General features: G+C 45.5%; 1 protein-coding gene across 1 annotated transcript in view; it reads left to right on the top strand.

The window, feature by feature from the left end:
• LOC119381077 (putative oxidoreductase GLYR1 homolog) overlaps window positions 1-8,374 on the top strand; it is a 42,388-nt gene extending 34,014 nt beyond the window's left edge. Inside the window, exons 5-6 of the mRNA XM_037649064.2 lie at window positions 318-416; window positions 8,230-8,374. Coding sequence (XP_037504992.1) covers window positions 318-416; window positions 8,230-8,355 — 225 coding nt within the window. The 3' untranslated portion in view covers window positions 8,356-8,374. The remainder of the gene's footprint in view (window positions 1-317; window positions 417-8,229) is intronic.
• Window positions 8,375-15,856: the final 7,482 nt, after the last annotated feature.

Here is a 15,856-nt window from a genome sequence, read left to right as displayed (position 1 = left end):
CCTGTACTACAGATGTATTAATGCTAACTAGCTGTTTGCTTAAGAGAAGATATCGATAGAGCTCCAACACATTAACATTGGGCATGCAAGCACTGCACACTGCATTTTCTTTTTTCTTCTTATTCTTCTTGGGAAGGACTACTATGTGTGCACAATTTTCGTAGCTGTAATATTTTGTAAGTTGTTCTGTAACAGTTGTTATGGATTAGGGTCCTTGAAGTAATTAAAACATATAATAACGATAGCTTATAGCTTTTTTCTAGCAAAAGCTGCCATCAAGGGGCTTACATTGGTTGTGTTGTTTTGCACTGTTGCAGCAACCGGTCAGAAGCTCTGATCTGCCCAGCATTGATGAGGAGATTTCCACAATATTCCCTAATGGTTCTGTGAGCCCCATAACGAACACACCAACCAAGGTGAATCGCCGGTCTAATCTTAACTTACAAGTTTGGAGATTTGTATGGGTGGAGATGGATTTCAAAATTGCATGTGTTTCTACTGTCTTTATCAGTTCATCTTGAGATGGGAGTAATCGATTGAGCCGGCATGATTTTTCTAGATTGTACACAAAGAAAAAAAAAAGGCATCTTGCTAGGTTATATAGATCATTCTAGCTGTAAATCAGCATAACACTTTTCAGGGTGGTGTGTTTTAAAGACTGTAGAATAGTGCCTGATAGTTCTTAACTCCAGAGTTAAACACTGCAGTCATTTGTTTTTGCGATGGTGGCACGCTTACCTTATAGGGGCCCTGCAACACTTCCGAACTTGGTCAGAGAACGCTGCCGATTGGTAGGCGAGGCTCCTGTGAACATGCGAGCCAAATATATTATTGCACTCCATGCAGCAGGGAGTTTGCAATTATGTTTCAAAGTCAGCTAGAATTCGCTCGCTCTGTCTCGACAAATCCAAAAACATCAAAAGCTCACAGATACGACCATTGGCTGATTTGTGGATTCCTGCGTTGCACAGTTACCGCAGCCACCCCATGTGGTCGCTATGTGCTTGCTGTGCTCTGTAGCGCTAGAATTGTACACTGTAGAATTGCACCAGCGTGCTTGTGATCATGGCGAAAGTTAGCCGATGTGTTTAAAGAAAAGGAAAGAAAGTTATCCGGGTCATTAACACACACTGTCATTGCTGCTTGCCCCTTTGTCATTGTGTAACTCCGCTGGTGCTCGACAGATTCGAAAAATGTTTGCAACAATCTGTTGGTGAGACAATAAACTCTAATAGTGAAGTCAATGCATGATTCATTGTAAACGTGTTAGAGGGCTCCTTTAAGTTTGGGCAACTTTAGATGGGTCACATGTAGTCAGATTTCATTTGCCTGATGCTTACTGTGCCTGCTTTGTTTCCCTATCAGATTGGCAGATAATGCCCCCACCCCCATTTTTCACACTTTTTGCCACTCCTGTGATTTCATGTGCGTTGCATTTCATAAAGCTTGATCAAGCAAAAGCATTGGAGGTGCTACTTCTTGGCAAGCTGTTGGCTTTTGTCACCCTCACTTGCAAGGATATAGTGAGGGTGAAAAAAGATCAAACAAAAGATTAAAGTGTATGCAGGGTGATGTAAAGTGCAGTTTAAAGGCTGTGTAAAACATAGCAGCGCCATTTTAGACACCTTTAAATACATCGCTTCTACTTTAGATATTCTTGCATAAGCTTACAGACAGTCATATAATTGCATGCTGAAAAATTGGAGGGTCGTGTCAGTAAAGAAGCTTCTTCGTTAAAAAGAATAAAAAAATGTTTAATTTGATTCAGGTAGGTTGATAATTCGCTGTGAACACATCAGTACTGAATGAATTCGTGGTCACGGCTGCTGCATTTTGACGGAGGCAAAATGCAAGAGCACCAATGTACTTAAATTCAGGTACATGTTAAAGAACCCCAGGTGGTCAGAATCAGTTCAGAGTTCCCCACTACAGCATGGCTCATGATCATTGTGTTTGTGGTGCATAAAACACCAGAAATGATCAATTTGCAGGATGTACAAGCTAATCTCAATGTAATGGACATAAACATCACAAAATAAATCTGATATGTTTCTCGGTAAAGGCAGCATGTAATGAACACATACCTATTCATAACCAATACTGGATATATCAAATGTGCAAATAAGGAATGAGGAGGGAGTTGGGGGATGATTGACAAGATTCTTCCTTGCTCTATAGTTCCTTCAAAGTGTGTTTCGTATGGTGGATACAGAGAACCAAAACTGCATATACCAAGATCATTATCATACTACCTTCTAAAGCACAAGTGAGGTGGGCAGCATTGCTGCATCTTGAATAAAGTTAGTTTAGATGTTCATGTTGATAAATCTCTTTCACCAGCAAAAACCTAGCTACGACTGATGCAAGGGCATTGCCACAGAGCAAGCTGGCGGCGCCTTCGACTATAGCGCCTCCGCAGCGGGATCGTGAATGGAGCAGCCGGTTTGCACACCTCGCATTTCTGCCACCCTTCGCTGGCATAGCGCCCGCTAAAGGCAGTTTTGGGGAGTCCTCTGGAGGTGGGCGGTTTGAATTGCGCTAACGGTATGCAGACAACTAAAATGTGATTTTCTTTCAAACTGAGCTTCGGAATTTTAAGTTTTCAAACCACTTCTCGTTTTCGACACACATCTGTGGACTCTAATGCTGAAGCATTGTCTACGATATTCGCACATAGAAAATGGAATCAAGGATGCTTGCGTTGCTCACACTACTGTTGGCTATCTTTTACCCCTGACACACGGGCACATTGAAGCCCTTGAGGTAGGGGGACATCTTCTGGAAAGGCATTCATGTGCAGTGACACACGATGAAGGAGTATCTCCCCCTCGGCAATGTTCCTTTGTGGGAAAGCAGTTCCTGCATCTACTTTTTTAATGTAAAGAGCGTTCTGGGTGTTCCCTCGCATGCAGCACTGGTCCTGTTTGGTCTTTCTTGTTGTGTTTTTATAGTGTTGTTATATTTTATTCAAATCACCTCACAGGCTCCTACACCGGAGTATTGTGTGAGGGGGGGTTACCTAAGTAGGGGTAACAATAACTGGAGCATGTGAACAACTTTATACAATGCTTATTGACGTAGTACAGAACACTAAAAAAAAAAACGAAAGAAGAGGAAAAAAAGAAACAAGAAACGTCCTTATACAATAGGTACATAACACATCAATTAGAAAATATTGCCGTTACCTCGGCCCTAAATTTGGTTGCATTTTGAATGTTGACGATGTGCTCCGGAAGATTAATTCACTGAATAATTGCTTGTGGCAAGGCAGACGAATTAAATGCGTTGGTAGCTTAATGAGTTATTCAAACGACGTGAGGTGCGGAAAGGTTTTACGAGAGGCAGTGATGACTGATCGGCACTATAGACGATCTTATGATATAAGCAAAGCAATGCAATTAGTCTGCGTGATTGCAAGGTAGCAAGAGAGAGTGATGATTTAATGCTTGTTACGCTGGATTGACGGTTGTAGTTCCTGGAAATGAAACGTGCGGTACGATTTTGAATAACTTCAAGGGAATTAAGTAAGCCTGACGGGGTGACCAAATGGGTGATGCGTACTCTAACTGTGGGCGAACGAATGTTTGATATGCGAGTTTACGTGTAGTTGCGGGAGTTCCATGGAGATTCCGTTTAAGATAACCTAATATGCGTGATGATTTAGCTGTTACCTTCTGTATATGAGTGGACCAGCAAAGATTATTGAAGAAATGAACACCGAGGTATTTGTAGGAACAGGCAGGGGACAGTAAGGTGTTATTTAGTGAATAATTGAAGGAGGAGTTGGTCTTTTTACGGCTGAATGTGATTAACTTGCACTTATCTGTGTTAAGTGACATTTGCCATAGTTTGCACCAAGTGGTTACTTCGTCTGGGTCCCTAAAGTTCTAGGTGATCTGCGGGTGAGCGGATTTTGCGGTAGATGATGCAGTCATCTGCGAACAGTCTAATGTTTGATGAAATGTTAGATGGCAGGTCATTAATGTAAATGAGATACAACAAGGGGCCCAGGACGCTACCTTGTGGTACGCCAGATAATACATCGCTTAATAGAGATGAGTGATCGTTAGCAACTGTGAATTGTTTGCGACATGACAAAAAAATTTCCTAACCATGATGTTGTTAATGAGTCCAGATTAAGGGAAGTGATTTTAGCTATTTCTTTTTTCACTATGATCGTGTACCAACAAGCTCAATTTCATACGCTTTTAAAGCATGCACAACTCAACAATTCAGGCTTTTAATGAAGGCTCCCTGGGTGCTGCCATAATCCCCTCCGGGGCTGTTGTAAATATATGTCAACCCCCCCCCCAAAATGCACTGTCCAGGCAACAACGTCACCCTTTTTATGCCTGCGTCACCTTGCTAGCACCGCCATGTTGAATTCCTTCAGGCAGTGTCATTTGCTTTGTCGATAATGTGGCGCACTGTAGCCTTTACAATGGGCACAACGAAAGCCCCAACAAACAGCATGATTTCTCTCTGCTGCTTTCACGAGCAGCACCATCCCCCCCCCCCTTTTTTTTTGCCCCCTCATTCTTCTGAGGAACTGCAGCTAATTGTAGAGGCCACAAACCACCTAAAAAACTTGCGTGGTGCCATGTGTCATCGGTGCAAATTCTTTCTGCAAAGGATCTTTCTGAGCAACAAAAGGGGTTTGCTGTCAAGTACTTTATTTTTGATCATTAGGGGTACTTGAGGCCACAAGGCCACCTGTTCAGACTCCTTTTTTAAAGGAGCACTGACACAAAAATTTTGCATCTTGTTTTTATTGTTATTTTTTCTGTTGCAATAAGTAGCTAACGACCCACTTCCCACGGCTCGTTTGCTCGAGCACGCCGTGGTTAATTATTTGGACACGCCTTTATAGCGACCAGTCGCAGTTTTGGTTTCAGAGAGCGCAGAGTGAGGCGAGACCCAGAGTGGCTTTCCTGTAAACATAGCTGGCTACGTGAGCACACAAAAGTGCATGCACATGAGCACCGCGTTAACGAAGGCCTTCTGGGTGCTGCTATAATGCCCTCCGAGATGTAAATATGCACGACACCCCAAAAATGCACTACCGAGGCAAGGACATCAGCCTTTGTACTCCCGTGTAAGTCTGCCCCCTCTTTCCATTGAAAAGGTCTGCTAGGAGAGAACGTTCGCATGGATCGTGGCAGCCAACACAAACTCGTGACGCGGGGTGGTGGTTGGTCGTTTACACAAAAATCAAAGGCGCATTTTGCGTGCAATATTAATGAGAACTAAGACAATAATGCCACCTAACAGACAGTGACGCCAACAGGCAGAAAAAGAGTGTTCCACACTCGCCGCCATGGCTGCGATAGGTGCTGGCTAACACTCCTAGGTTTAAATGCACATATATACCCCATAAAGTGGACGAGGAGATGACCGCTGCTGTAGCTCAGTGGTAGAGCATCGGACGCGTTATTCGAAGGTCGCAGGTTCGGTCCCTGCCGGCGGCAGGTTATCTTTTCGTCCACATTGCTTTCTTCACATTTATATCCTAATTACTACAAATAACACGCCCTATACTTCGTTGGCATTATTGACTGTTAGTTCTCATTATTATTGTGTCTAACAAAGAAAAATGAGCCCTTAAAAGTCATGTTCTTTTCTTCATTTCGCGTGCAGTGTCGCGACACGTACTTTAGGATCTTAAATATGTTCTAGGCTATATTATGCGTTGATATTTCGTATATGATGCATCTGTGTCCACACAAAGCTATCCCCCCGCAAGTTATCTCTCCTTCAGGATTTTATGTCAGTACTCCTTTAAGTAACCAGGTGGTGAGAGGCACAGCCCACTGGTAGAGAGCGTACATACGTTTACCTTACTGTAATACAAGTCCCTTTTGTAGGCTGTCTACTCGCTGGTGTTGTGCATGCACAGTTGCCTTTTTTAGTTCCTCAGGCGCTCATTTCAAAGGGTATCAGTCAGAGCGATGGGCGGAGAAGCAGAGCGGTGGGCAGCATTTCCACCGCCACTCACTGTGGGGAGAACCCTGCAATGGCGTGGGTGCCTACCATGCTCCCAGATTGAGAAACCGAAGTGTCAAGTGACAGCTGTTCAGTTATTGTTGCAACACTGAAGTTTTGTGAAGGCTGGTGGCTACTGTAAGCCATGCATGGTTTTGAAGGGCTTCGCTTTCTGTTTTCTCGCATGGTTCTCTCTAAGAGAAATCATTTGCACCTGCTTCAGTATGCTTCTAAATTCTTAGTGCCTCTTGGCCTTCCTGCCAAGCAAAGAATTGAATACTGTCATGCAACAGGCATGTTTGGGTGTCTGGAAGATCAGTTTCATGCATATGAGCGCTTCCTTAGCTGTTAAGCCACCTACTCCAAATTGTGGATTGCTCTTTCAAAAGCTGTTTCACTTGCTGACATCGCTGCTAGTGTTCCTTTCTCAGGGGAGCTAATGTTCAGAGAGAACTATTTCTTATTTATTGCTGATCTTCTTTCTTGTTATGAAATGAAAGCTTGCATTTAAATGTCTGGGGAAAACGCTGTCCACGTTACTTCCAATGTTTACATTAGTAAATGGTATGATGTGTACAGAAAGGAATGAATAGTAACTCGTAGTCATTTCATTTGTCAGATTTACCTGAATAGTTCATCCCAGCAATGTTGCACACACTATTTTGAAAGTCTCCTGTAAATTCGATCTCCAAGAATTATGCAACGAACCTTAAATGAAATATATTTCTCTCCAACCTGCCTTTCGGACAAACCCAAGCCAAGAACCAAAGTTTCGTAGTTTCTAGACATTGTAGCAATGCATTCAGTTGAAATTACGCCTTTTAGCTTTGCGTGATATACCGTATTTTCTCGCATATAACCTGCACCCTTAACTTTCACTGTACAAAAAGAAAAAAAAGAGTATATAACGCGCACCACCACTTTTTCAGCACGTATTTTTGGTGCGGGTTATAAGCAAGAAAATGCGGCATCTGTCAACCCATGGCATAAGCACTATGCCTATTGCATGGAAGTGTAAAATTCTGTGCTTTCAGCATTCTAGCACTCTCTGAATTCCTGCTGAACTAGAAAATTGTTCATTGGCATTATCATATCGAGGATCGACTGTATTGGTAATAGATGTCTGAAAGCAAACTAGGTTGGGCGCAGAGTACCACTTGTTTCTTTGCTGTTGGCAGTTAAAGGGAAGCTGAAGCACTATTTTAAAAAATGACTTTGGAGTGTGTAATCATAGTTTGATCCCTGCTGAATTGAGCGCAAATAGCATTTCTTGGCAAAAAACAGCTTCTTGAGATGCTGAGCGAACACGGTGACGTCATCTTCAGTGGGCCGCGTCATCGACATCAGCACTGTTAAATCATAGGCTTCGTGATCAGTTCCACCAATGTGTGCAGCCGGAGCCAGTCACAGAGGCCACAGTTGAAGATACGACCGTGCTGCGCGGCTCCGCCAAAACTACCGATGATGACGTAGTTCCGGTTGGCTCGTTTCCGCGTTCACACTTCCGTCGCATTCACGTGGGCGGAGCAAGACGATCGTGTATTTTAAAGCTCCTGCTGCCACTGCCACAACAGTGGAAAAAATTACGTCGTCATCGACAATAATGTTGGCCCTTGTTAACCCATATGTGCCCAGTGTCCTACATATAGGACGGTTCTTTGATGCACTTTAACATCGCTATTGCTTTAGCTGATGACTAGTGCCACATACAGCACATCAAGCAGGCCTAATTTTCAACGTGTGCAAGCCTAGACATTGCTTTTCTTTTCATGCTGCCACGTGCCGACCACTTTCTCAGGGCAAACGCGTGCTTTGCGTGAAAGACGTCATGGAGAGGAAGAAGTGCAATGTCGGTGTGCACGTGAAATGTTTCAAGGCTTACCACACCCGCACAGAGCACCCCTAATGCTCAGTGTCCTATATATATATATATAGGATGGCTTGAAAAACAGTGTTGCGTTTACCTGGCAGTAAATAAAGAACTTGTGCTTTCTTTTGAGGGTAGAAGTACACTTATTGTGAAAAAAAAAAATTTTTTTTTGTCAGTTTTTCCGAGTTTGGGCATATATGGGTTGACAACAAAGTTTTACCAAAATCTAAAACTGCTTCAGCTTCCCTTTAAGCAACAGCTGTAGTTTCACTCAGTTCGTAGGAGATTACCAGTTGCCTGTGCTGATGTGTGGCTGCATATTGTGGAAGGAAAGTTGAGATGCTGACCACTTCTTTCCCTTCTCTCTTCTCATGAAGGGCTCGCCATCTGCAAGAGTGGCTGCCTCCGAAGATGAGGTTGAGGAGGCACCTGCAACCCCTGCTGTGACACCGTCAAAAGCGCCCCAAAAGCACCAAAGGAACCTAAGGAACCTGTACGACTGACAAAGAGCCAAAACGGAGACAACGAGAGGTAAAGAACATCATACTTGGTATCTTCTTTTTCACCCTATTTGGAGGGCCGTGAGGCTGAAATGGTATCATTGCGGCAGTCAGTGTGAATCCAGCTGCACCGCCAATGTTTAGTGCTCTGGCTGAAGTCACCAGGAATCCTCCATTTGGGCAGACTATTGTGTAAATACGGGATTTGTGAACATCCGAAGGTTGAAGGTTCAGACCCTGCCAGCGGCAAGCTGTCTTTTTGTCCTCTTTAATTTCTTCACATTTATATCATAATTAGTACGATACAGTTAAAAAGACTACAAATAACGTCCCCTATATCTTCATTGGCTTCATTGTCTATGGTTTTTATTATGGTTTTGTGACAAAGAAAAACAATCCTTTAAAATCGGCCTTTTTCACGATGCCACGGTCATGCGCCCTTCCCCAACAGAAGCAAAAAATCCGTAAACAGGGGTGAGTGTGCTCGAGCCAACGGTTCGACTAGGGACTTGTCTTCATCAAGGCTGGGACTGATTTCCTTAGCGCTTGGTGTATATGCTTGTACCCTCTCTCCTATTCAAACAAAGGAGGAGAAGAGGGCAACTGCAAAAGCGGGGGTGGGGGGGGAGAGGCCGCCATGATGAATTGGGTGAGTCAAAAGGAAAGAGGTATTCCGTGAAAAAAGAAGAAAAAAGGTGGGGGGGGGGGGGACGTTTTGCTGAATTATGATTGTTAGAGGAAGCAACACTGAACAATGGCAGGTTAGAAATTCCTAGAAGGGCTTAACTCCAATTGATTTTCATTGATTATGTACCATAGGATGGATTCAAGAGCCCCTTAGAAACATTATACCTGCCACTTGGAGTGTATCGAACTTGTGAATAAGCAGGGGTGAGACAGCTGCGCATATTGCGCATTTTTGATACGATTCACGTTTTGGCAAGGAAGGCCCACGGAAGCTTATGGCATTAATTGCAGGCAATACCTCGGAAGGCCGAAGCGGCCCCACACAATCAAGTTTTCAAGCCGATAGGGTGTGGGAAAACGTAACTTTAGAAGCAGCGCCAGGGATATGTTCGCAGCAACCGTTAACGCGCCCAAGCGTGTCCTTCTACGCTACCGCCTTTGTAATAGAGGCTTCCATAGTGCTGTGATAATCCCTCTGAGCGGTTGTAATATGTGTAGTGTCCGAGCGGTAACGACGTAGTGTCGAGGGGTAAGGTTTCTCGGCGCTCGCGACGAATTTTTGAAGGCGGTCCCTCACGAGGTGCAGCGAACGGTGGCGCAGCGCGCTTTTGTTATCACCTATATAAAAGCGTGCGGTACACTTGACTTGACGCTACGCCACCCGCGCAGCCGAGCAGATAGCTGAAGGCGCTTTATTTTAGGCAGTTTTCGAATAGCGTACGCTGAGTTAGCGTTTGCGGCCCGCTATTTCCGTCACTTAACGGGAGCCCGCAAGCGGTTAGCGTACGACGTATGCGCAGTTGTGCGAAAAGCCAACGCAAAGCTTTGCGTACGCTATTCGAAAGCTTCCTGAGGGTTCGCCCTTCAGGGAGGGCAAATATTAATCGCAGCGCCCCTCCTTCCGATTAAATCAAAGTATGGGCGGTATCGACTTTGCCCCCCCCCCCTTCGTGCGCACGCCTATGGGGGTGGTCATACCGCTTTTGTTCTTTCCCGATGTTACGCGCGAAGGCGTCGCCGCAATCGCGTGCTAGTCGGAATCATTCATTGACCGTTCAAAGACGTACTGCTATGCAATTATATGGACAGTCTCGACGGGTTCTTGCCGTCGCCGTCATGTCCTTCCGGTAGGAAGTCCAAATTGATAAGATCCCCCCGCGAATTGTATGTTCTACAGCGGGTAAAAGCACGCGAGCAGAGGCGACGTACGCGGCCGAAGCAAACGAGCCGGCCCATTGCCGTCGCTCGGAGGCTGCATGCGATAACATCACCCCGCCCGTTTTTAACAAGCCTTAAAAGACACGAAGACGCGAGGGGGGGGGGGAGTGTCGCGCGAGGAGCAACTTTGAACTTTGCGCGGTCGCGATCACTGGCGCGCGCGCGCGCGCTATCTCGAAAGCCATCACAGCGGGGCGGGCGGCTCGTATACGCTTCTACGTGCTGCGCTCTCAAAGCGAAGTGACTATGCGGAGAACATGGCTCCCTGGAGCGGCCGTATTTTCTTACACCATCGTTTTATAGTTTACGCGAGATCGGATACAAAACAGTTAGCTGCCAGCCTTACTTCGTGTAACACTACAATTTGTTGCTATCGCATTCATTGCTTCGCCCTTGCGGTGAAACTGTGACTTTTTTTATTATTTGAGAAGTGTGATGTTTTTCTTTTCTTATTTTCAAATGTAAAGTGAACCTACTTGGAAAAACTTTTTTTAATCTATTTCATATGTTGTTACCAGGGTTATATAAATTGCGTGGTTTGTAAAAAGGTAGTGTAGTTCATACCTGGCAATAATCTGTTAAAAAAAGCTTTCTCCAAAGGCTCTTTGAATGTTATGTGTATTCTAAGCCGATTAAAATATGTGCTTGTTCCTCCAAGTTACTACAAATTTGTTTTTTCAAGCTCAAAAACGACATAATAAATGCCGCTAACTGCTCCCAACAAGGTTCTCCTGCTCCTAAATTGAAATTTTGCTGCTCCCAAAACTGCTCCCAAATCGATTTCAGCCGTTTCACCCCTGGAAGAACGAAGCCGAAACTAGCTGGCATACCGCTGTAGTAAAGCATAAAAAAACGGAGAGACATCGGCGCAAAGAAAAATTCCACTTATTCCCGCAGTGTGGCAGCACATGCCAATCAAAAGAAATGATAGAAAAAGACGCACGTTTTAAACATCCAGGCATAGCGAACATGTACGTCTTTGACCGTCTTGTGGTTGTTGCGGATGACATACATGTACGTTTTTGACCTTCAAAGGGTTAATGCCTAAAAATCTGGCCTCTACTCGTGACAATCGTCGACCTTTGTCAAGCAAGAACGCTCTCACCTTCGACAAAACACAGCATTTTGTCATCGCAATCTAGAAAATGCAGTATTTTCAACAGCAACCATCCGCACATGGACCTTGTAGCCGCCATCTTTGGCAGTGTTGCCTCAACTTGCAGCACCCCATGGATTTCATTTTGTGTGCAAATAATCGAGGTTTGAATGTATTTTGGCTACTGTCAGATCCTACTACAATGAAATTGAAGGGATGCATGAAAAAGTTTGCTGTCACAGAATTTCATTGGAGTGAAATTTTATGTCTACATAGACCACAAAATTTGTGAAGATTTGATGATTATCACTTGTTCTCTAGTCCCAGCAAGCGTATGTACAGTTAAACCCCTTTATAAGAGACACGCACCAGGGGGCAGTTTTAGTCTCCTATATGAGGGGTCCCTTCTAGGCATCGTACCACATTCTCATTTTCTGAGCAAACCCTGTTTCATGTAGGCAAACTGGTTTCTCTTATACCCAGTTGTCTATTATATCGGTGCCTCTTATAAAGGGGTTCAACTGTATTTTTTCCATTCAACTTTCACTAACTCAGGCATATTTGGGTGCACACACAGTGACTTTTTTGCGTATAACTCGCACAAAGAACAGTTGAACCTCGCTGCTACGAAACTGACGGGGCACGCAAAAAGTTGCGCTGAAGCGGAAATTTCGTTGTGGCGGAATCTGCCCCAGAACACTGTCACATTTGACTACATACTTCACAAACATCATTTATTTTCGAGAAAATCTGTAAGCCTTGTTTGTCGCCTTCTTTTGGACATCAGCGTCATGTTTCAACGCTCGCATTCGGCCAGCAGCTGAATTGCAAGGTTGTCATCGTGGGCACCAATGAAATTGCAAATGACGTCAAACGCGTCCCTTGCATTGATTGTAGAAGGCGGCGCTGATTCGTCTAGTGTGTCACTCGTCGTCTTGAGCTAAGTGGACGTCCCTAATGAAAGAGCACAGGTGAGCGCGTCCTTCGCCTTCAAAATTGTGGACAGAGTAGTGTTAGAGATGCCGAATTCTACTGCAATATCCCTTTTTTTTCTCTGCTGCTTGAAGCCTTGCTGATTATTCATGCCTTCACCTCAAAAGAAAGGAATGATGGCGCAGAGTCGAGCACGTGAGTGCACGAGTAGAAATGACAGGCTTCAGCTGCTTTGGCGCTCTTACAGGCACTTTGGTTGCTTTGGTGAATTCTGCGATCACGTGGTCTAGAATGGATATGAATTATCTGTGGCTCCGGCTTGGCAAAACAGGCCTGCATCTTGTCGTAAGGCTGCCAGCCGCATCGTCATCACCAAAAAAATGGCATCGTCAACAAACAATGGCATTCTGCTATGAGTTTGTTTACAGGTGATGCAATGGGCACACATTTTCGGTGAAACAAAGCATCGGGAATGTACGAAAAGTTACACGGTTGGTGATACGGTTACTTTATCATAAAACAAATTTTCAAGCCAAGCTCCACTGAGTGAAAGTTTTGTTTAAGTGAAAACAAACCCAATAAATGGTTCACTGTGGCGAGAACTTTGACGTTTGCTGCTCAGGATCGCCTTCTAACATTTCATGACGTCTGCAGCCTCTACCGCCTCAGACGTTTAACCCTCCCGCCGCTTATGATGAAATCCCCGCGCAGATGTGAAGCACTGTGGCGACAACTGCAGACTCGCACCTTTCTCTCTCCTCACCTTCTTCATTTCATGTGCCCTACTCTCTACCCATCCTCTTCCTGTAAATATTACTGCGCAATGAAGGCAAATATTAATCATGTCATGTGTGGATGCCCTAAGCACCCCCCTCCCCCGTCCCTCTTAAAAGTAATAAAAAATGAGGAGCAGCTGGAGGGTGCCTTACGCAGCTTGAAACCCGACGTCCAGGAGGCCATCCTGGGTTGGGCAGAGAGGGTTGCGGAGGACTACCGTGTGTAGCAACCTCCCCCTATCCCTTTGCCCCTTTCCTTTCAAAAGGAAAAAAAAGTTTTTTGCCTACCTACCTTGACGCATTGACTTTTATGCCATGCTGATAAGAAATAAGTGCTTTGTTGAAGTGAAAATTTCGTTGAAGCGGCGTTTGTTGTAGCGGGTTTTGACGATGCAAAAAATTTCAAGCTAAAGTTCGGGTGCAGGTTATATGCGAATTTCGGTGTGCAAGTTGGCTTCACGGCATGGCTTCATAGTAATGCAAGGAAGGTGGCTTCATGGCAGTACTCGGGGATCTTTTTTTTTTAGATGCGAAGCATCTTATAGCGGAGTTTCAAACCGGTGGTGGTGGTGGTGTGCGGCGTGACCACCCTTACTGCGCATGCGCACACCCTCTCCACACACCTCCTCCCCATTCCCCTCTCCACCTTCCCTCTCCCCTACCTCTCCCTTTCCCCTCTCCACCTTCCCTCTCCCTTCTCCCCTACCCCTCTTCACTTCCCTCTCCCTCTCCACTCTTCCTCTGAAACGCGGGCTAGACACGCCGAAATTCTCTCCTGCGCAACGCCACGATGAGCGCATGCGCGTCCCCTCCCCCTCTCCTCCTCTCCCCCCCTCTCGCAAGCCTGTCGAGCACGTTTCCCCGCTCGCCTTGTGAGAATTAACGGCCAGGCTAGAGGGAAGACAAGACGCACGTAGCGTTCCTCTTCGGGTTCCACAACGCGACGTCGGTAGCATGCCGAACGAACGCCAACGGAACGCGATCGTGCAAGTGCTCCAGCTTCACATCGCCTCATGGTCCCCTTTAGCGGGAAATGGTGTAATTTTTTTTTTTTCGTTTCTGCGCGGTGTGTAGTGGGGGATGCGGATTATATGCAGGAGCAGGTTGTACGCAAGAAGATACTGTATTCAAACTTCCCTCAGCACGTGCGGAGCACTGAGTGCTCGCGAACGTGCATGTCGAAGTTTTACTAGAGGCCATCCGAAAATTAAGTGCCAGAAGCAAACGAAAGGAGGTTGAAATGCATCATGCCATTTTATGACTTTGTTACCTTTATTACCTTTAATCTACCTGTGTTAGCTGTGTATCTTCAGAGCTTAGTCGCTATCGATGATCACGACAGCGACCGCAGTTTCCTTAGCAATGGTTTGTGCGTTCATGTGCGTTTTCGGTTCATGTGTACTGGCCTTCAGAACTGTTTCCTTGCTATCTATGATTGCGTCAACCGGCCTACTGCAGTTTTTGTCCGCAGCCATTATGGCACGCAGCATCGCTTTGACTTTGTGAGCGTTCGATTCACATCTACGGATGTAACTACTATTTGGCATTCTTTTTGACAACCATGAGCTCATAAGGGACTATGAGAAAATGACACTCCTGTGCTGAGAGCACCAGACCAATGGTGAAGCGCACTGGCATCATGTGGTGACGGGGCCAATCGGACACCTCTCAATGATATTGTCATGGGCGAAATAAGACAGACAGCCAATTGTTGATGTCTTCCCCAGAACCAGACCAGCAACAACAACGTTCTCTTCTTCCTCCACTCACGTGTACGTGCCACAGCGGATGGCTCATACATGATGGCATGTGGCATTACTCTCTCTCCCGGAAAAGCATCGTCTCGATGCTGGTTATGCGCGCTAAACAATGAGGAAAGAAAAAAAAGCGTTACTATACAAATGAAACAATTGTGTCGTAAGGCAAAATGAACATGCTGCCGTCACTGAAGAACTAAATAGAGAAAGCAGGACACAACAAGAACAAGCAGAAGAGCAACAAAAAGAAAGAAGCTAAGTAGCCACTGTAGTGAAAGTCACTCTACGTTTGATTGACGACGTGAGAAATATGGCTTGAGCCTTGAAACATAAACCACATCAGTTTGTGGAAGCCGATGGGAACGTCTGGGGGTGCCTTCTGGGAGAACCTCATAGGTTACGTCGCTGAGTCGGTGTAAAACCTTATAGGGGCCGAAGTAACGCCGCAGTAACTTCTCTGACCGGCCGCGCTGTCGGATGGGGGTCCACACCCAGACTTCATCGCCTGGTTTTAAGGTAACATGTCGGTGCCGAAGATTGTAGCGGCGTGCATCTGCAGTTTGGCGACTCTCAATACGGTCTCGGGCGAGTTGACGGGCCTCCTCGGCGCGTTGAGCGAACGTGGCAGCGTCCGTGTTAAACAGTCGCTGGTTGTCGGGGAGGAGCATTGCGTTGAGCATTGTAGTGACCTCTCGACCATGCGCTAAGCGAAAAGGGGTAAAACCTGTACTTTCTTGCACTGCAGTATTGTAAGCAAAAGTTACGTAAGGGAGGATATCATCCCAGTTCTTGTGGTCAATGGCCACATACATTGACAGCGTGTCTGCAATCGTCTTGTTCAGCCGTTCAGTGAGTCCGTTTGTTTGGGGGTCATAAGTCGTGGTTTTGCGATGTTCTGTGCCACTGAGCCTCAAGACTTCCCGTAGAGTCTCTGCGGTGAAAGCTGTTCCACGATCAGTAACTATGACACCTGGCGCTCCGTGATGGAGGACGATATTGTTGACAAAAAAAGGGCGATGTCAGCTGCGGTAGCCTTG

The sequence above is a fragment of the Rhipicephalus sanguineus genome, chromosome 2 (assembly GCF_013339695.2).
Source record: "Rhipicephalus sanguineus isolate Rsan-2018 chromosome 2, BIME_Rsan_1.4, whole genome shotgun sequence".
Taxonomy (NCBI): domain Eukaryota; kingdom Metazoa; phylum Arthropoda; class Arachnida; order Ixodida; family Ixodidae; genus Rhipicephalus; species Rhipicephalus sanguineus.
This window is presented reverse-complemented; position numbering and strand designations above follow the sequence as displayed.